The sequence below is a fragment of the Enoplosus armatus genome, chromosome 8 (assembly GCF_043641665.1).
Source record: "Enoplosus armatus isolate fEnoArm2 chromosome 8, fEnoArm2.hap1, whole genome shotgun sequence".
Taxonomy (NCBI): domain Eukaryota; kingdom Metazoa; phylum Chordata; class Actinopteri; order Centrarchiformes; family Enoplosidae; genus Enoplosus; species Enoplosus armatus.
The window spans coordinates 25,052,374-25,073,481 of NC_092187.1; the positions used below are offsets into that span (position 1 = coordinate 25,052,374).

General features: G+C 44.3%; 2 protein-coding genes across 2 annotated transcripts; one reads left to right on the top strand and one right to left on the bottom strand.

Annotated features, from left to right (window-relative positions):
• Positions 1 to 95: 95 nt before the first annotated feature.
• On the bottom strand, positions 96 to 15,009 carry usp11 (ubiquitin specific peptidase 11). Its single transcript, XM_070909682.1, has 21 exons — positions 14,796 to 15,009; positions 11,237 to 11,346; positions 10,630 to 10,760; positions 10,408 to 10,525; positions 9,632 to 9,777; positions 9,413 to 9,474; positions 8,583 to 8,682; positions 7,779 to 7,952; positions 6,737 to 6,895; positions 6,298 to 6,522; positions 6,044 to 6,127; positions 5,442 to 5,536; positions 5,130 to 5,333; positions 4,850 to 4,959; positions 3,964 to 4,452; positions 3,738 to 3,808; positions 3,312 to 3,424; positions 3,031 to 3,180; positions 2,807 to 2,922; positions 2,533 to 2,621; positions 96 to 1,919 (listed from the first exon to the last, which is right to left on the bottom strand). Exons 1-21 carry the CDS (start codon positions 14,903 to 14,905, stop codon positions 1,743 to 1,745), a joined length of 3,033 nt encoding a protein of 1,010 aa, XP_070765783.1. The 5' UTR covers positions 14,906 to 15,009; the 3' UTR covers positions 96 to 1,742.
• Positions 15,010 to 15,831: 822 nt separating this feature from the next.
• On the top strand, positions 15,832 to 19,112 carry rfc2 (replication factor C (activator 1) 2). Its single transcript, XM_070910579.1, is given in 7 exon segments — positions 15,832 to 15,907; positions 15,910 to 16,158; positions 16,704 to 16,809; positions 16,938 to 17,039; positions 17,953 to 18,211; positions 18,293 to 18,553; positions 18,721 to 19,112. Coding segments are annotated over 7 exon segments (1,164 nt in total). The 3' UTR covers positions 18,832 to 19,112.
• The last annotated feature ends 1,996 nt before the right edge of the window (positions 19,113 to 21,108 follow it).

A 21,108-nucleotide genomic window follows, 5' to 3' on the forward strand; every position in this document is an offset into this window, starting at 1 on the left:
AAGGTGTTTCAGATCGACGTGTAGTGAGGAAGAAGCAGGTCAGACCGATGCAGCTGGTGTCGACAGGGTGTGACAAAATGTAGAAAGTCTCATCGTGATAATAATCATCCTTTTATTCATATCAAAAGATTGAAAGTACAATAAAATATTTTCATCTGATATTTGACAGGAAGACCAAAGAAAGAAATCAGCCCAAGCTTCCCTCCTGCTCGACCCAGGAACGGTGCTAATAATAATAATAATAATACATTTCTTACAATACAAAAATACTGTACACAGAGGCGGTTTAAGAGTCTGAGCGCTCTGACCTTGAGGAGAAACCTTCGTCTGCGCCCGTCGCTCTGCAGACGGGAGGAAATTAAACTGCTTAACTGTCAATCTGTCAAATCGTTTTATGCCCGAATACAAATTTTCTCTATAAATATGAAAAATAAGCATCTCAATGTCCTGAACCAGTCGATCATCAAAATCATTCAAGAAAAACAAACACACCTGAAGTCGTGACGGCTGAAATGATTCCATTCAAAATAAATAGCAGAAGAACAACCAAAATATACAAAGAGATTCATCTATCATCCCTGTTCAACATTAATGATCAGTTTCTCTGCTACAAACACGTTACCCATAATCCTCTGATTACCCATAATCCTCTCCACGCTGCTCCTGGTCTACTTTAATGTTGAGTGCACTGAACCATCACAACTAATCTGCTTTCATTTCAAAACATGAAAGAGTTGAATCAGTTATTTCTTTTATAACAAGTAAACTATTTAATATAACAAATTTATTTTCTTGTAAAATTACGTGTCAATGTTTCAAAAGCTGGATTTTTAATTGCTAATCAATTAACTCTAAAACAGACTTCGTCAAAGTGTTTCCAGAAGAATGAAGGTGTTGGATGTAACTGCCGTCCTTTTAGCTTAAAATGTTAAATTCATCCCAATCTAGTATGGAGTCTGGTGTGCGCCGCCTGAACAGCTCTAATTATTAAACTTTAACTGTGTTCAACAGGATTAAAAGGGAATTAAAATTGTATTCTTTCTTTAGATCTCTTTGCAAATTAAATTTTAAAAAGGCCTTTACAAGATGTGTAAGCAGTGAGCCACCTACAAAAGAAATCCAATCCACAGAGCAGCAACAGGAGCTCTGATTGGCCGGATTACTGCCAACACATGACAGCTGGGTTGGACCTAAACTCACTGTGTCTTAAATGAATGAATCAAGCGACTGAATGAACTGATTAATGGTGAGATGGAATAAAAAGTCACATTTAAATGCAAATGAATAGTTGTTTCCTGTTGGCACACTCCAGGCTTCAGAATCAAACCGCTACTGAGTTCTGATCGATAGATACCGTTTCCTCCCTGCAGCTTCAGTCCAAACTGGATTTAGTTTAGGCTCAAATATCAACTCGACCGTCTAAAACTGAGCTCCTGGTGCTTCGAACTACCTGAGTATCGACGTTTCGTCCCAAAACTCAACAGACAGGATTTTGACCAGCAAACAGAAACATTTAGAGCAGAAAATAAGAGCTGAGGAGATCGGACATGTAGCCTGCTGATGTGCTTTTGTAGTTTTTAGTAACCGGGGAGAAAATAAGTAATCAGAGAAAGTTCAAGTGTTGCTGGAAATAAAGAAAAGTATCCTAAATTTAAAAAAACAAATTGACATGAAAAGAGGAGAAAAGGCCCGTCGTTCTAATTACCAGGAAGTAGAAATAAAACGGAATCTCGAGGGTTTGTTTAGTCCGTTTCCATGGTGACGTAGGAGGCGGCGCCCTGCTCTGCGTCGTCATCTTTGCAGGAAGTGATGTCGTTGGCGGGCTGGGTGGAGGAGGCGGGGCTTGTGTTGGGGGCGGGCAGAGTGGGTTTTCTGATCTTGTCTTGTCGATGGTAGAACAAGACGTAGGCAGCGTTGGTCTGCAGAGGACGACAAACGGCTACCGGTTTAATCCTGGTCACGTAGATTATATATTCATGACTCTTATCATGTCATTATTTTCAGGTTTGAGATTATAATCATATATAAATGTCTGCACGTACATGAGAGAAGAGAGAGTAAAGATGTAAGAACCATGTTGATGACGCTAAATGAAAATAACTAAACGCTTTGTTTCACTTCTAACTGGATAATCATGCAGCGTTTTTAAAAACATTTACATTTCTTATCTGGAACAGCAGCCAGTTAACAAAAGCCATGATAGCGAGGAAGAAGAGTTACATTTTGACTTCACTTTAATCCTGTTATGTTATTTGAAAGCATTTAATGGCCGGACGTTGAATTGGGACTCTTGTTTAATTCCTATTAGCTCACTTTCTGTTTGTAAAGACGGGAAATGAGTTTTTATAGACGAGAAGATATCGATCTCCTCCACAAATCAGGGTCAGGGTTTCCTGTTTCTTAAATTGACGGAGATTGAGATAATCATGTATAACAGTGATGTTAAACGTCTGTCGGATCAACGTAAAGGGGTGCAGGTCTGAAAGGGGTGCAGGTCTGAAAGGGGCTTTAGCTGCCATGTGTGATACTGACCACGATCTGGTCCTCTCGGGCGTAGGTCACCTTGCTGTCGTCAAAGTAATACCACTGACCGTTATCCTTGTTGCACGCATAGCTGGTGTCTGGAGGAACACACACACACACACACACACACACACACACACACACACACACACACACACACACACACACACACACACACACACACACACACACACACACACACACACACACACACACTCTGAGTGTACAAGGCAGTGAAAGTATAAGTCACATGACTAATGAAACCTTGAACATGTTGACCTACAATGTCCGTCTCTGAGTCCTCCGTAGTGATTTGACACAGCGATGAGGTCATAGCGGCTCGGAGGCTCCCCATTGGACAGACTTTTCCTCAGGAGGCAGCCGGAGAAGTCCAGGTCTCTGCAAAACCACGACCACACAAACAGTTCAGTATTCATAGTGTCTGACGCTGGTGTGTGTGTGTGTGTGTGTGTGTGTGTGTGTGTGTGTGTGTGTGTGTGTGTGTACCTGAGGGGGAAGTCCACGATGCTGTCGAGTTTCTCTCTGGTGAACTTGGTGTAGGAGAACCTCTTGAGGTGGATGATGAGAACCTCCGGCAGAGACCAGAGGTCCAGCTTCTTAGTGGCCAGCTGGTGCTTCTTACACACCGGACAGTACCTGAAGACACACACACATCGTCATACACCTGTCTGAACTGTTCATCACAGGAGGGAGTGTGTGTGTGTGTGTGTGTGTGTGTGTGTGTGTGTGTGTGTGTGTGTGTGTGTGTGTGTGTGTGTGTGTGTTACCATGGGTTCTCCTCCTCCAGTGTTTCCACGGTGGTGAACAGCTCGATGCACTCCTGCAGCTGAACTGTGGTCTGCTGCTGAGGAACCTCCATGCTGGCATGTTTCACATACTTCTGCACAGCAGGAGGAACGAGAGGCAGAAAGACAACACGATGAAGAACAGACGTTCCACACACTCGACATACTGTGTTCTTCATTGCCACCACAGAAGTGACACATTACACACTTCCCAACTGCCCGTCGGCATGTTTTCTGGTAAAAATGCAAATGTAAAAAAAGCAATCTTGTTTTCAGATCTATAATTTGAGTTTTCAATTCTGGATGTAAACGACAGACGAGAGATACTAATACCAGATATCATCTGTCAATATAAGATGATCACAGGAAACTGTGAAACTATAAACAAACAAACATGTTCACACTGACCTCGGCCTCATTTTCATTATAGAATCTCTTCTTCATTTTGGGGTCCCAGTCGATGGCCACGTACGGCTGAGCTGCAGAGACAGAGTGCGTACAATTAACTCTGCAGGTCTCACCAGGTGCGTCTTATAATGTCTGCTGACTCCTTTTACTCGCAGCTTCTCGCCTTGTGGCGTCTAATCTGCAGGACGCAAACTGTTACAATCGTCCTAAACACGTTCAGACTTACAGCTGAAGGACACAGCGCTCCCTCCCTCCCCCGTCCCTCTCTCAGTCGTCCCGTTGGAGTTGACCGCCTGGATGGTGAACAGACTCTTCCTCTTCTTACGACACGCCCTCCTCTTAGCTGGCTGCTCGTTGGCTGGCAGGCTGGGGGAACACGCCTCCTCCTGCTTGTCTTCTTCATTCTCTTCTTCTGTGGTCTCACAGGGCTGCTGCGGTCGCTCCGCTGGTGGTTCTGAGCTGGTTTCTGTGGTCCCACTAGAGTCCTCGCAGGGATGAACGTTATCAGTGCCGTCGGTGCTGCAGGGGGGCTCGGTCTTGGTTTGGGACCCATTATTGGTCTCTGTGTCACCGTGGTCCAGGGGCGGCCGTGTGTGGTTGAGATCGGGGTGGGCCTCGGCAGTAGTGGTGTCACCTGATTGGCTGTCTGCCCGGGCATCACTGCAGCAGGTTTCGGTCTGGGGGGGCCCGGCTTTCTCCACCTCCTGCTCCTCATCTGAGAAAGCAACACAGAGCCAATCAGAGTGGAGCTGAACGTCAATCACTAAACTGTTTGGTCTAGAAAAGAACGTCACTTTAAAAAGTGTGTTTGCTTCTGTCTGAGGATGAGGATGAGGATGATATGCATCAAATATTTCACCACTGAAACAGTATTTCTGAAGTCTTTTGAGCAATTAATCTCAATCAAAATTCTTGTCCACTAATTTTGTGATAACTAATTATTTTAAACACTGAACAAAATCAGACGTGAAATGTTTTGAAAAGAGTCTGCAGCTGTTTACACTTTCTGTCCCTTTAAAACTGGTCTGATGGAAATCTCTGATGATGATTATTATTATTATTATTATTATTATTATTAATGCCCAGCTCGTAGCTGCAGGAGGAGACGATACCGTCACTGATGCCGTTGGTCTGAGTCTTGTACAGCTCCTCTTCATCATCATCTTCCTCCTCCTCTTCTTCCTCCAGCTCCTCAGAGGGGTCGGGAGGTCGCACATAGCGCCTGCACACACACACACACACACACACACACACACCCCAATACCTTAGTAATATATAGTTTATAGCAAACTTGCAAATGTTGTTGTTATTGGCTATATTTGTGTGTGTGTGTGTGTGTGTGTGTGTGTGTGTGTGTGTGTGTGTGTGTGTGTGTGTGTGTGCGCTGCTCACGCCAGCCTCTGCAGGAACAGCGTGTAGAGCGCCTCCTGGCTGCAGCTGCTGCGCGGCACGCTGAGCAGCAGCGGGTGTCCGAACAGCGTGGTGCCGTACGAGCTGCTGCCCGAGCCGTAGTCTCTGTAGTGAGAGCGCTCCCTCAGGTAGAGGGCCAGCAGCACCTGCTCCTCCTGCTGCTCCTCCAGCACGCTCAGCTCGTACCTGAACACAGCGGGACGTCAAACGGCAGTGAAAATTCATCTCCTCCCAGGACTCATCGAGCAGACCGGCAGAAAACAAGCAGCTCAGACAGATGAAAGGTTTTCTTACACAAAGATGTCGTCTCGGTCCAGGATGCAGCTCAGAGATTCATCAGCGCTGTAGATCTTATAGAAACGATGGTTGAACACGTCAGCTACCACCATCTGAAACACACACACACGGTCACCACCTTCCCTCTCTGATCAGACCTCGTCAGTCTCATCAGTCCACTGAGACCCTCTTCAGCAGGAGGTGTCCAGTTCACAGAGACACACAATGACCACATGATTAAAGAGCCAGAGACAAATGGCTGATGATAAGAGAAGTACGGCACACAAGTCTGTGAATGTGTTCGTTAACAGTTAAAAGTTAACAAAAAATGACTGCGTTGGTGAACATTTGTGTGACACTGAGCTTACACACACACACACACACACACATTCATTCATTTAAATTACAAATAGGACCAGACTTTGACTCTAAAAGCAGTCATTGTTTAACCTCACCACTGATGTCATCTTTCTACACGTTCACATGAAACCATCATTTTACAAGCACAAAGTCGTACTGACCCTTATTGAGCCCATAATTAACTGTCTTTAATAATTACAACAGTTCACAACATCAGCTGTACATCTCACACACACACACACACACACACACACTCTGACCTGTGTGGGAGGTACGTTGGTCATCTCTGACAGAGCAGAGCAGAGGTCAGACACTTTTCCTGCTTTAGGAACTACAACACGGTGCTGCAGACACAAACGGGACACAACATTTTATATTATACTCAGAATTCAGTACTTCTATGTACTAATATTCTATTTAAAGTATTTAAGAAGAGAAAACATACAGTTAGAACACAAAACAACCACAGTTTAACAGCAGAAATGTCTCCAGAGCGTCAGGTAGAAACAGTTACCTGTGCAGGTTTGGCATAGGGGTCCAGGGAGACAAAGAAGACCTCCATGACGCGCTCCTTGCTGACAGGAAGTGGGACGCTCAGGTAGCAGAAGGGGTCGAACGTCACAGAGACCTTGAGGCACTCCGGACAGACGAGCGTGGACTTGAAGAGGCCGTGAAACGTGTCGACGATCACCGAGTCGTTCCGCCGCCGGTGGTTCCGCCACGCCTCCTCGGCCACTTCCTGTGGGACGGGGAGGAGAGACAGAGGAATGGCAAGGGACAGACGACAGTTACTACGTTTGTTTGGAGCCTTAGAAGAAGTAAAAACTACATTTAGGCAGCAGAAAAGACAACACACCAAAATATAAACATGTTAATGTTATAAGCGTAAACGAGCCCATCAGGGCCTGATCCGAGTGTGTCGGTGTGTCTCAGGTGTGCTCGGAGCAGCTCACCTGATCCGGTCGACCGTCGGCGTCCCGCAGCTCAATGTACTCTTTGTTTTTGACTCTGTTCAGGTCTTCGTGCAGTCCGTCCAGCAGGAAGGACAGAAGCTCCTGACTGTCGTGTTGCTGGTAACCCAGAAACTGAGACGCAAAGTGACCCACCTTCGTCTGCGCGCACACACACACACACACACACACACAGACACACACACACACACACACACACACACAGACACACACACACACACACACACACACACACACACACACACACACACACACACACACACACACACACACACACACACACACACACACACACACACACACACACACACACACACAGAAATTAGGACATGCAATAAAGCACAGGGCAGGTAATGCATCACATGCTTGTGTCCTTTTATAGTAACTGATGCTTCTCTCAGTGGACTGCAGTAACATCTGAGATGGAGCACCATGAATACGGCATCCTGAAACCGCCGGCCTCCGCTGGACCTCGCGTGGACAAGGTACCCGTCAGGATGCTCCACTGTCCTTTAATCCAGCATCGACGTGAGTCTTCTCTCCAGAGGCAGCAGTTTGATTACATTTGCTCCCTGAATCTGCACATCCAGACTACTGAACCTGGACTTCTTCTTCTGTCTGGATGAAAGCGCTCTAGAATCAAACTCTTTGTTCATTTCTCGCTATGTGTCGAGGCTGGACAGACCTCTGTCAGCGGAGTAGTTCTGGTTGATAGAGCTACTGTTCAACAGGTTTACAGCATTTTGTTACTTTTAAAAAGCCAACATGAAAACCACGAGCGCTCTGTGTTCAGATCTCAGCGGTTTGTATCTGTGGTTCAGTTTAGTTTCACTCCTCTGTTCCTGTTCTGAGTTTCATCTGACAGACTGATCTCTGATCTGTTCTGTCTTCTGTGATACCAGAGCTGAATGTTTCACCCAAAATATTAACTTACAGTCTTTGTGTCGGTCACATGACAGCACTTCACACTTGTTGGGAACCACAATTTCACGTTCACACGTGTGTGTAAACAGTAACTCTGTACCTTGAAGACACGTGGCACCACAGAGTAATGTCTCCCAGACCACATCTGTTTGATGACGTCAGCGTAGGCTTCTGCGATCTCTCCCTTCATGCCCAGAGGGTTGGTGAAGTTCAGCTCCTCCAGGTAGGAGCTCTGCAGGAAGTACTCGGTCAGAGGAGGAGTGTTACTAAGACACTGCGGAGAGACGAGGAGACGGGAGGAGGACGGACGAAAGGAGACAAAGGTTAACGTGGCTGCTGTTGTGAATGTATGAAGCTCGGTGGACCTGATACCTGACAGAGGACTTCAGGTTTAAATATCAATAAAGAGGTTACAAAGGAAAGTGAAGAGTTCCTTTAGTCTGTGGAGCAACACTGACGCCAACCAGGTGTTAATTACACTGAGCAGATTTCATGATGTAACCTCAAAGCCTGTTCAAATCCCATTAGAGAACTCCAAAGATGCACAAATGTCCTTTTAAACAGGGTTCATGAGAAGAGCTGGTTCTGAACCAGAGACTCACTGAGGACACATCAGATGGAGTTTGACCTGCTGACATTCTGTCTACATCACTGACTACATGTGTGTCAACACACAGTGGTGCAGTGTTTACACTCCAAAGAGTATCTGAACGCCACAAAACACAGTAATACTAAAACATACTGATGTCCTTCTTTCCTTCATTTGACCATTTAACCACAAAGAAATCACAATATACTCACAAACTGTAACTTATAACATCTGACTGACATCTGGTCAATCAGTTTAACAAAACCAAACCTGTGTGTGTGTGTGTGTGTGTGTGTGTGTGTGTGTGTGTCAGACCTGTAGAGCAGAGTTCATGAAGCAGGTGTTGCCCAGGTTGGTGAGGCCACAGACTCCCGGCTGTCCTCGGTACGAGTCCTGATCCTCCACAGAGTTCCTCCTGAAAAAGCAGACTGGGATCAGACTGACTCCAGACCAGTTCGGGTTCACAGTGTGTTCACATGGAAAACAGGAGGAGGAAGAGGAGGATGTGCAGGTTCTGCATATGGAGTCCAGCTGCAGTCTGACTGAAGTGGACTAACATCAGCCCTCTCAGACCTCTTTATTAAACAGCGTAGCATCATATCAGACCACATCCAGACCATCTTTAGGATTTATTGACAAATATTATATCATTAGAATATGTATATAAATATAATATATTATTTTCTAGCAGTAAAATTGAAGCACAAAAACGAATCACTAAATAACAAGAAGATAAACTCACATGTTGATTCAGCTGCAGGATCATTAGGAGGTCTGAGTTAGATTATTATTATATACAGTAAGCTGAGTGGTGTTTCTCTCATTCAGCCTACTTTAGCCCATTGATATAGAACATTATGTAGTGTATTCATAAACTCCACAAACCACATAATAGGAGGGAGGGACGGGGGGGGGACTTTCAGAGAAAACAAAACTGAAAGCGAAGTGAAGACAGTGGAGGACAATTAAACAGGAAGAACAAGAGAGTTCCTCAGACAAGAAGAAAGGATGTGAGGGACAGACAGAAGGGGGAGGTGACGGAGTGAGAGAGGAAAAAGACAGAAAGACAACAGACGAACACAGAGACAGACACAGAAAAAGAAGCATTACAGACCAATGAGAGACAGACAGAGGTGTGTTCTTACATGATCTGAGGTCTGGAGCTCGGCCAGGTGCCGTCAGCATTCCTCGTCTCCATGATCACCGTCTGACACACACACACACACACACACACACACACACACAAAAGCTTATCTCTGAGGTGGACAGTTGGTTATTTTAAAGGAGACTTGTTGCTGTGAGGAAGTTGAATCGACTGAATCCTCTACAGATCCACATTATGATGTCAAACAGTTTGTCCTCACCATCCCTGAGCTCAAACAGGCGTCCAGCACGCTCACGTGGACGTTCCTGAGACGCTCGCAGCTGCTGTCCGAACTCTTCATCCACAGACGACACTCTGAGCCCGGAGGCACTGAGAAGGCCTCACACATGGCCCTCTGGATCGACTCTACACACACACACACACACACATATATTAATAATATTTAATATATATATATATATTTAATATTTAAAAGAGATTCAGGTCGTTGGAGAAAGTGAGCCTTCCTCTGGACACCATTGAAGTCTGCAGACTAATAAACACACTTAGGTGAAGGTGTTTCTGCAGCACTTTAATCTGAAGAAGGTATTTGACACCAGAGTTGACATTTTCTGAAGGCAGGGCGTCCACAAAGAGGGGCTCCAGGTGGAACAGCAGAGTACTTGTTGCTAAACTTTGTGCCTCGACAACCCAACGTGTCCACAGACTTCTGTATGTTCGGTCTGCGGTTCCTGGTTTGGGCCTCGTAGATCAGATGACGGGAGATCTGAAGTGATGTTTTAGACAACAGTGGTCTTCTAACTTTGTTTCAACAGTTTGTCTCTTTCCTGTTTCAACATGACGTTGTCCCAGAGCACAGAGCGGCTCCATAAAGAAATGTTTTCCCAGTTTGCTGTGGACGAACCTGACTGGACTGCACAGAGTCCTGGGACGCCGACTGAGAGCCAGACCTGAAGCTGTTTAACAACCTGCCCACGTTTTTAGTCAGAGAGTAAGAGACAACAGATGTACACACACACACACACACCAACTCACGTATGTTGTCGGTGCGGCTGAACTGTGCGGTGATGACGTTCTCCATGTTGCTATGGAGACAGAGGAAGATCTCAACGGGGTAAACCTCCACCTTCAGAGTGCTGGGCAGGTCCACCACCTGACACACACAGAGAGTCCAGGATCACCAGAAATCACCACTCTCACTTTGAACGACGACACCAGCAGCCGTTTGGCCGACGTGTCTGGTGTGTGCGGTGTTACCTTGCGCTCCAGCGGCGGCTGACCGTCCACCATGCCGTACCAGGCCAGCAGCTTGTGCCAGGCCTCAGCCGGCACCAACATGAAGTCCTCGTTCTCCACCAGACGCTCCTTCAGGTGGTACGAGTCCAGATCTGAAAACAGGAGACTGAAGTTAATAAAGACAGAACGATGTTTGCTGCTAAGGTCTGTCCAAGAGTTTTATTTAATCTGAAACAGAATGTAGAAGAAGACAAGACACTGAAGGTCTGACAGGTTACATCATGTGTGTCAACAAAGAAGGCTAATCTCAGCAAATGATCCAGATCATCATCAAGCAAACAGACTGATGATGGCTGTGAGTTTCACCACAGCTCGTTAAATAAACCTCCAATCAGAATCAGGGAGGAAAACGACATACTCCATGTGGACTAAGATGTCCGAGATCATAAAACAGTATTTCCTTCGTAGTGTTTCACAAAAACTTCTTTTAGAGGCCGTTATGAGGTATTTGTTGTTGTCGAAGATCAGAGAAAAAGACAGAAAACTTTAGAATCGTGACAGTGATGACGAAGAAGAAGAAGAAGAAGAAGAAGATAGTAGCAGTAGTAGTCGTGAGGTGTTAACTGACCCTCAAACAGCTCAGCGTTGTCGATCTGACCGGGGAAGGATGAAGAGTTCTGGTCTCCGGTCTCCACAAACTCCTTCCACTGTTCATACCAGCGACGCTCCACCACGTACCTGCAACACACACACACACACACACACACACACACACACACACACACACACACATTATTACCACTGCTTACAGTCCTCTCTCTCTTAATGGCGTCATCCACAACAAGTTGATTGACAGGTCTGTTAACATGTGTGACATCAGTGATGTCGGTAAACAGGCTGATGTTTCCATTAATGATCAGCTGAGAACAGAAGTGGCTTCTTTTTCACTTTAACTTTACAATTAAGTTTTCATTTAGTTTATTTTATGACGGGGGGGGGGGGGGGGGGCTGCACACATCTGGCCCTGGTGGCTACCTTTTTGATCATCACATCATACATTATTACGAGTCTTTCTAATACTTTGTGTGTAAACATTGTTCTGTGGCAGCAATAGACATTTTTAAGACGTCATCGTCATGTTACATTGACATGTCATTCATCAAACATCCTCTGGTTCCAGCTTCTCTCAGGCGTGAGGATTTGATGCATTCCTCATTTTGAATGAAATATCTTTGTTGTCATTACCACTCATATCTGCACTAACTGGGACAGACCCAGCGACAGATGTGGAACTAAAACTAAGCTCAGCTCAAACCACAAGACAAGACAGACAGAAGCAGTTTCCAGATTTATTATTTGCAATGACTGAAGTTTCCTGTCAGAACTGTTTGGAGATGTAGTAATTAAACACCATGAGACAATAAACTATTTAATAATCTATCTAATCTGTCAGGCCTTTGTGCTCAGTGTTGCAAATCAATGAGCAGGACTGACTCGTGGTCATATTAGGCTTTTATAAGATTTCTGCATCAATGAAATGACGAACTTTGATTTGTTATGAATTTAATTTGCTGGATTTACCAGAAACATCTTTTTGTCTGGTTATTTGATGCATTAATTTCTCAGTTCACTTAGGGCTACAGCTGCTGTTCTTTAATCTGCTGATTATTTTCTTGATTGATTCATTGTTGGTCTATAAATTCAGAAGCAGAATCAGTTTTATTGGCTTTATAAGTATACAAGGAATTTGACTGTGTTTTTTCGTTGCTACACAGGAAGACAGAAAGAGACTTGCAGCTCCAAACAAAGACAAAGTAAACAAGCATTAACTATAATGGCAGAAAATGCCTGTTACAATTTCCTAAAGACCAAAGTGACATGAACAAGCTAAAATACAGTCTGTTTACTATCACATAAAGAAAATATCCTCATCTTTAAGAAGCCGGAACAAAGAAATGTTCAATGTTTTTGTTTTAAAAATGATTTATCGACTAACCAAAATAGTTGCAGATTAATTTTCTAATGATCGACTAATCAATTAATGGATAGATAGTTTGAGCTCTAGTCCAAATCGCCCACTCCTGAGCGTCAGTGTTACACCAGCGTCCAAACATCTGACCACAACAAACCCAACACCTCCACCTCTTCAGCGAGTCACCACAGAAGTGTTCGACCTGCTTTATGTAAGACACTCCACACAGCTGAGGGTCCTCAGTTACACCAGCTCTTCATCTAACGTCACACAAATACTGGATTTACTCTTGATTACAGCAGAATGATCCATCTGTTTACGGCCCACACATGGAAATCAGAGGCTTTTCTGAGCAACAGCGAAGTGGATCCAGAACCAAACCTTCTTCTTCCTCCAGCCACACACAGTTGGTCACACTGATCATATCTGTGTGAACCAGTCCAGCACTTGATATCACCATCAGACACGTTTGGTTTTTAGATTTATTTTAGTTACATTTCACATACACAGTTTTGCTTTACTGTTGTCTTGATCCTTTAAAGACCTCTTTCCTCTGCTCTGGGTCTCATTACTCTTTTATCACAGTTGGACAGATAACCACTTTGCTTTCTACCATCTGATAAAAAATAAAAAACAAACAGCTTTTTGTGCGACGAACAACCTTTCCATCTGTCCTCTCTCTCTGTCTGGTTTCCTGTAACTGCATATTTAGATCAGAAAACCAAAACACACGGCGGTCTGTAAAGTTCCCTCACCTGACGTGTTTAAGGTTCCTGGCCTACTCTGTGATTTATAAAAGTGTTGACAGTGAACAGAAAATGAAACCAAATGAAACCAAATGAAACCAAATGAAGGCAAAACACTGCTTGGTACCGGCAGCAGTGGAAAGTGGAAAACACAGAACGCTGCCTCTGTTTCAGCTGAAGTTCATCTGATTTTGACAAAGACAGCATCATGTTTAAAGTCTCCATCCACCTCATGAGGTCACTTCCCTCACAAAGAATGTTTTCCTTTGAGTTGAGACTAAACTAGAGGCCTACTCCAGCTTTTTGTTATTTAGTAAACGATTTAGGCAAAGATCTTGTACTGCTGTTAATTAACTACATGTAACACTGATGCATTATCACATTATTGGTATTGAACCTTTTTTACAAAGTTGTAAAGGAACCCTAACTTGGGGAAAACTTGCCATGTGTGGAATATTTTAATTGCAAGTAAAAATAAGGCATTGAGGAATGTGCAAATGTCTTACGCACAGAAGTGTGCTGAACGATATTAGAGACCGATATATCGATCTGTTATCAATATTAGTGTATATGTCATCCGATAAGTAACACGAAACTGTTCATTTAGAAACAGTGCCTCCATTACAGAGTACTGACACGTTCATTGTACACTGTAAAATGTCCCACTTAGTATGTGTTTACAAAGACGAATCCAAGGCATCTGCATCAAGCCGATATATTGTTATTAGATTGTTTTCTCCCAAATATATATGTGACTTCAATGTTGAGCTGAAACTGATTATTTTATGTGCATTTGTCAACTGAACGAGCAACAATTAAGAAGCAGAAACTCCTAAGTTAACATTCTCTACTTCAAATGTATGCTGCTTTACTTACTCTGTTTCATAACATTGTTCATTGCATTTCTTTGGATTTTAGGAGGCTGCTCGGTCAAAACAAACACCGTGAAGGTGTAACTTTTGGCTCCGGGAAATTTTGACAGGTATTTTTCTCTATTTTCTGACGTTTACATAACAATATAAAGGATAGGTCGGTTGGAAACATTCGTTAGTTGCAGCCCTACTCCGCTGTACTCCTTATGTGGACATCCCAGGTGTGAAACTATGATTACGTGACAGGAGTAAACTGGGAAGTCCAGCTCTGGTAAAACAAAACTTAGAAGCTTACGAGGCGAACCTGAACATATCATTTCAGCTGGTTGACAGGCTAGCGTTAGCGCTAGCAGCGTTGGCTAACAGTCAGTTCAACGTCTGCCTGGTTAGCATGAGCTAACACAGCAACAGGAGCTAACATCCAACACCGAACCGTTAAAACTGTCCCAACAAACCGACACCGACACCAAAACGGCTTGACTCAGTTGTTAAACCTGTTAATAAGCGTTAGGTAACGTTAGCCGTGTGATGCTAACAGCTAGCCCTGTCACTGTGTGTGTATGTGTGTAGCAGAGCGGCAGGCGGGCGGACTCTCACCAACTGTCCCCAGCGCGAAGCTCACACTCCCGCAGCAGAGACTCGATCTCCCGCCGTTGGGACTCCAGGCCCGGAGGCTCCGCGGCGGAACAGCGGCTGTTGGCCGTCATGATGCTAATCAATCACTCATAAATGTCGGAACTGTTAAAAATATTAAATAGAGTCAGGAAATGAAAGGCAGAAGTCAACCGCCGCATTGATCAACCGATAAACGGGGAAGCTACACAGAACTGTGTTTGCGGAAGTAGGAAGTGGTTCAGACTCGGACGATGACGACTTCCTGACGAAGGCCTCCGCACTTCATCCATATTATTTTGGGAGCTGGTTTTTGATTTCTGTCAGTGTTCTGGTATATCTGTTTCTGTATTGTCTGTATGTTCATCATGCTGTTTGTTAATAAAATGTTAATACAATAAAAACTTACATAACGTACATAACGTTACTCTTGTTCGCCACAGAGCGTCGTTCAAACATTTATAAAAAGGATTATGACTGTATATAATATGAAATGTGAAATGCTAGTGATGGACAGACCACCCAACTCTGCTGTTCCCCTCAAACCTACATTTTAGGGTCTTTCAGCTCAGTGTTTTGGTTTTCTGGCACATTTCCTGTCACATCTAGCAGCTAAAGAGCCACCACTCCAATGGGATGAGTGGTGATAATGTCAGTGGAGTGTTTACAGCTTGTTGCACTGCCCCTACAAAATAATAAATACATATAACAAATTATATTAAGAGTATGAAAACACGAGCGAGTCAAAATAAATTAATAAATAGCCTCAAAATAGAGGCGAAATGCATTGCATTGTCACTGTAATGTATAGTTTTGTCGTTTAAATCCATTGCCGACATTAATTATTCAAATTCTTAATAACTGAACGATTTGTAATTTAAAATATATACTAATTGTGAGTTTATGGTAAATGTTTATTTTGGGTTTTTTTGTTTATGGCGTCTTTCAACTGTTGTGGATGCAAATATCGCGAGTTTTTGGCGTGTAGTTCTCGGCCAATCACTGCCATCACGCTCGACCAATGAGGCGTCAGTTTAGTATCGTGTGGTTTTCTGGGAGGGAAAAGTTCCTCTGCTGTTCGCGGGCTGACAGACAGCAGAACCAACATCCGTCATGGACGTGGAGATGGCGGAGGCAGAACGTGAGAAGAAGCCGAGAGAAAGCGGACAGAAGGCGGACACAGAAGCCGGAGAGACCTCGACGAAAAGCTCGGGCAGCGCCTACGAGCTGCCCTGGGTGGAGAAATACCGTCCGCTGAAGCTGAACGAGATCGTGGGGAACGAGGAGACGGTGAGCCGGCTGGAGGTGTTCGCCAGAGAGGGAAACGTCCCCAACATCATCATCGCAGGTCAGTGTGGACAGAGACAGAGACAGAGACAGGGAGAGCGGACTGAAAATGGAAAAAGTAGAGTTTTATTTCTTCTCCAGGCTGCAGATTCAAGTTAGTCCGCTCTAACAGCAACACAGCCTCTGCATGGTGGTCGGGGAGGTCCAGTAAGAGGCATCCTGATGTTAGTAAAGGGAAACGGGCTCAGTTCTTCAATGGCGTAAACGGTTTGTCCGAGTCTGTCCTGTCCTGCAGAAGGTCCCTAACATTTCACGTGTTTGTCAAAAGAAAAGAAATTGATCAAATCATCACTGTCCACTTGTCCCTCTGTCACTGCTTCAGCCAAGACAGTCAGTCAGTCCACTGAAACCTTTCATGTCTCATTGAGACTTGGATACAGTAACCTAATAATGTCACATGTCCTCTGCTAAACTAAACTCCTGACCTCTTGCTAGTAGCACTTCACTGGAGGATACATGGCTGGTCCTTAAGCTTTTCGCTCTGTGAATCATTTGAACTTTATTAGTGAGGAAACTAATCCTACAGATCTGACTGTTGTGATCCAGGTCCTCCAGGCACAGGAAAGACCACCAGCATCTTGTGTTTGGCCCGAGCTCTGCTGGGGGCCTCCATGAAAGACGCCGTGCTGGAGCTCAACGCTTCGAACGACAGGTGAGACTTCACCTGGAAATATCTCTGATTTAAGAAAACAACATTAACTTGAAAAAGCTAGTAAGTGGACCTTGAGCTAAGATTATTTCGTAAACTACTCTCTCCAAACGTCGCTGTGGTGTCTGCAGGGGAATCGACGTGGTGAGGAACAAGATCAAGATGTTTGCTCAGCAGAAAGTCACACTGCCCAAAGGACGACACAAGATCATCATCCTGGACGAAGCCGACAGGTGTTTAATCAGGGGACAGGACAGTCCTTTAACAGAACTCTAGGTCAGGGGTCCCTGACCTGGGTGTTGGGACCTTTCAAATTTGAGGGGTCATCAGATAATTAAAGGACAACAAAGACAGAAAGAAATCTGTTACAGAAAAAAAATCAAAGTCTGACTTTTCTTCTTGTGAAATCCTGAATCCTTTCCCCTTGTAGACCTCTAAAAATCCTTCAAATGAAATTATCTGAGAAAGATTGATTCAACTGCTCACAATGCAAATCCATAACCTTTGAAGAGGAGTCACATTGAATAGAATACAACGTTATTGTCCAGCCAAGGCCGGACTATCGCCTCTGGTCTCATCAGATACAGTATAAACATCACATTACATCATTACTGCATCACAACAATTAATAAGTTAGGAATCATTTATTTTGGTCCTTATTAACTAATTAACTTTTCCAAAATGAATGCACATAGAAATAACTAAACAACAATGAGGCTTGTACAGTTGTACAACATTTAATACAACATACACATGACAAAAATCATGGTTGGTTGTTTGTTTTTTTAAGGTCAGTGAAGCAAGTTGAGCTTAAATCCCAGTTATATTGCAGCCCCTTTCACACTGTTTTTATTATTCTGCTTTAACCAGGAAGGCTCTTGAGAGACATCATCTGGTCAAAATGGCAGCATAGAGTTGTTAGAACAGAGTCGCGTAAAAATGAAATCACAACATTAAAATATAGCACGACAACAAAGGACCCGATATGTGAAGTTGTCCAGTTAAAGGAGTCCAAGCTCAGGCTGCAGAGCGGGAAAATGCAGTTTCTCTGGGGACACTAAAGATAATCGTTCATAAAGATCTGGTCTGGGTGGAACAGAAGAAAGCTAACACTCATAACATCTCCATCCTCTGTCCTCCTTCCAGCATGACCGACGGAGCTCAGCAGGCGCTGAGGAGGATCATGGAGATCTACTCAAAGACGACGCGCTTCGCTCTCGCCTGTAACGCCTCAGATAAGATCATCGAGCCGATCCAGTCTCGCTGCGCGGTGCTGCGTTACTCCAAGCTGACCGACGGACAGATCCTGGCCCGGCTGCAGGAGGTGGTGGAGATGGAGCGTCTGTCAGTGTCAGACGACGGGCTGGAGGCCGTCATCTTCACCGCACAGGGAGACATGAGACAGGTGAGGGGCGGAGTTAAGAGTCCAGAGCTCGGCTCAACGGCACGTGGTCGTTCTGCTGACTTCCTGTTTTTGCGTCTCCAGGCGTTGAACAACCTGCAGTCCACCAACTCCGGCTTCGGCTACATCAACAGCGAGAATGTCTTCAAAGTGTGCGACGAGCCTCACCCTCTGCTGGTGAAAAGCATGCTGGGACATTGTGTGGACGGGAACATCGACATGGCCTACAAGGTGGTGGAGCAGCTGTGGGCACTGGGCTACTCTCCGGAGGACATCATCGGGAACATCTTCAGGGTCTGCAAGACTTATCAGATGGCAGAGTACCTGAAACTGGAGTTCATCAAGGTGAGGCAGAGCTCCGCCCCCTGAGATCTTTATGCTAAGCTAGGCTAACAAAGTCCTAACTCCAGCTCCATACCAACACAGACATGAGATCGTGTCCCTCTCTGAGAGAAAGAGAACTAGTGTAGAACTGTTCGTACCTGACGTTGTGCTCGTCTTCTCTCCTCCAGGAGATCGGTTACACTCACATGCGGGTGTCTGAAGGCGTTAACTCCCTGCTGCAGATGGCCGGTCTGCTGGGTCGACTCTGCAGCAAGACAGTGCCCCCTGCTGCCAGCTGAACCCAACAAAACTCCCCCCGACCACCTTAAAACCTGCCCCTGCGTCCTCCACAGCGCCGGACTGTTCAAAGAGCCAGCATGTGTTTCCTGCTGAAGGCGCTGTACGTTACAGGGAACTCTTCTTCAGCAGCTCAGACGCATTTCACACCTGATGAAGACGTTTCTGATCAGATCGTCAGCGTGTTCTCTGGGTTCGTCTGTTGCACTTAAACCTGACATCACATTTTGTGTCTGTGGAAAATAATGTTAAAAACTTGAGTCAATAAATCACGTTCATTGATTAGTGTTGACATGTTTTCTTTTGTTGGTTTACTGATTATCCAGAAGTTTCTCAAAACAAACCCTTTTATTCTGTTTTGTTTTATATTATTTTTGTCTGACTTTATTTGCCTCATCATTCGTTATCATTATAATTAAAAGTGAAATTGACAGTTGCCCGTAGAATGAAAGAACCATGTCTGTCTTCAGGGTTTCAGGGATGTTGATCATTGACTTAGCCGCCAATAGAATTAATTCATTAACTGTCCCCATAAGTGTAGAAAACCGCCGAAATTTGACACATGAACCCGACTCAAAGCTGTATTCATTCATTAGCGTTAGGTAGCCTCACACTGGCCCTCTGTCTACAGCTCCAGCAGAGAACTGCTGCCTCCAGTAATATAACAGCTAACCAGCTCAGGCCACTCGGCCTTAGCTTTAACCACTGAAGAACACTTCCATGTCAACAATACTGCTCGTTTACTTAGAATATTCTGAATGCAGGACTTTTACATGGTAGTATTGCTACTTCTACTTCAGTAAATGATTTGAATACTTCTATTCTGGTCAAACCACCGTTTTGGATAACAAGCTTTATTTCATTACAAACCTTGTTTACATTAAAAGTCATGGAACAACCAACAGAACAGCTACCAATGCTTCAGTACAAATCTCAAAAGTAATAGTTGTAATAAATATTAAGAACAATAACAGACGGCAGAGTTACAGTTAGTATATCTAGAATAAAAGAACTAAACATTTGACTTTGTGAACCAGAGTTACAGTTTGTGGGTCAACTTTTAGTCCAGAAAACCCCTCACAGTTTTTAGTATGGACACGTTTTTGTTTTACAGATTCAGGTTTTCAGGAATCCTTCTGAAATTCTAGTAAGTCTACATGAAGGCCGCTAACGAATACCAGGCTTTACTTCCTGCTCTGGGAGCTGTTCTTCAGTCGTCCAGCAGGCCGCAGCATCACACCAAAGACTTCCAAACAAAAGTTTTCATTCCAGAAAAGATCAGAATCACTGAAACTACAGAAAGCAACATGGCTGCCCGTCAGTCAGAGCTGTGACATCGTCTTCTACAGCGAAATTTATCAAATCAGTGTCGCTGAAGCTACACAAAGAGCTTCCAGTCAGAGCATCGTCCATGTCCAGTGAAAACAACGTAAATCCAAATGTTCAGATACACTACTGAATGATTACATTCATCACCCCAGTAAACCGTTTAAAAGCCTATTTGATAATTGGAAAAATGATGAAAACAGGTGGTTTTTTTTGTTGCTCTTTGTTCTGGTTTTCACTTATTTGGGAGATACATGGTTTTCACAGGACAGGCAGCTTTCAGTCCAGAGAAATAAAACCTGTAACTGCAACAACACAACATGGAAGAAATTCAGGGTTTCACTTCTATATTGTTTTCACGTGAGAAGAGGCAGGTTTACAGCTGAACAACATCTCAGTTACTCACGAGACGGAACACCACGCTACAGTTGGCATGCCAAACTCCACAACGAGCATGCTGCTGACGGGCCGAGCGAACAAAGAGCAGGGCGGCTTCAGTCACAGCTCCACTGAAATAAAATCATGTACCGTAACAGAGCAGGAACACACGAGCTAACGGGTCGCTCTCAGGATCCCCATCAGAGGATGAAGCAACAATTCACCTTCAAATTAGAGTTTTGAAATCAATGACCCTCCGCAGCCTGAAATACCAGACAGAAATCCTCCAAAAAATGACTTTCTGATACAATGAAGTGGTGTTTAAACATGAGCATAACAAGATCAAACTGTATTTATGTCTCAGACAGCCACCAAGTTTGTATCCAGTGTTACTGTCTGAAAGGAAAACACTTGAAACTCAAGTACATGTTTAGTCCCACTTTGTGCCTCTCATGTATTAATATCACAGATTTAAGCTTTAGTTTTTCTGAAAAATACCCAGAAGGTTGTTTAACAACATTTATTTCCAGAATCCTCACAGACCTTTCTGATATCTGGATGAGAAAATGTTCAGT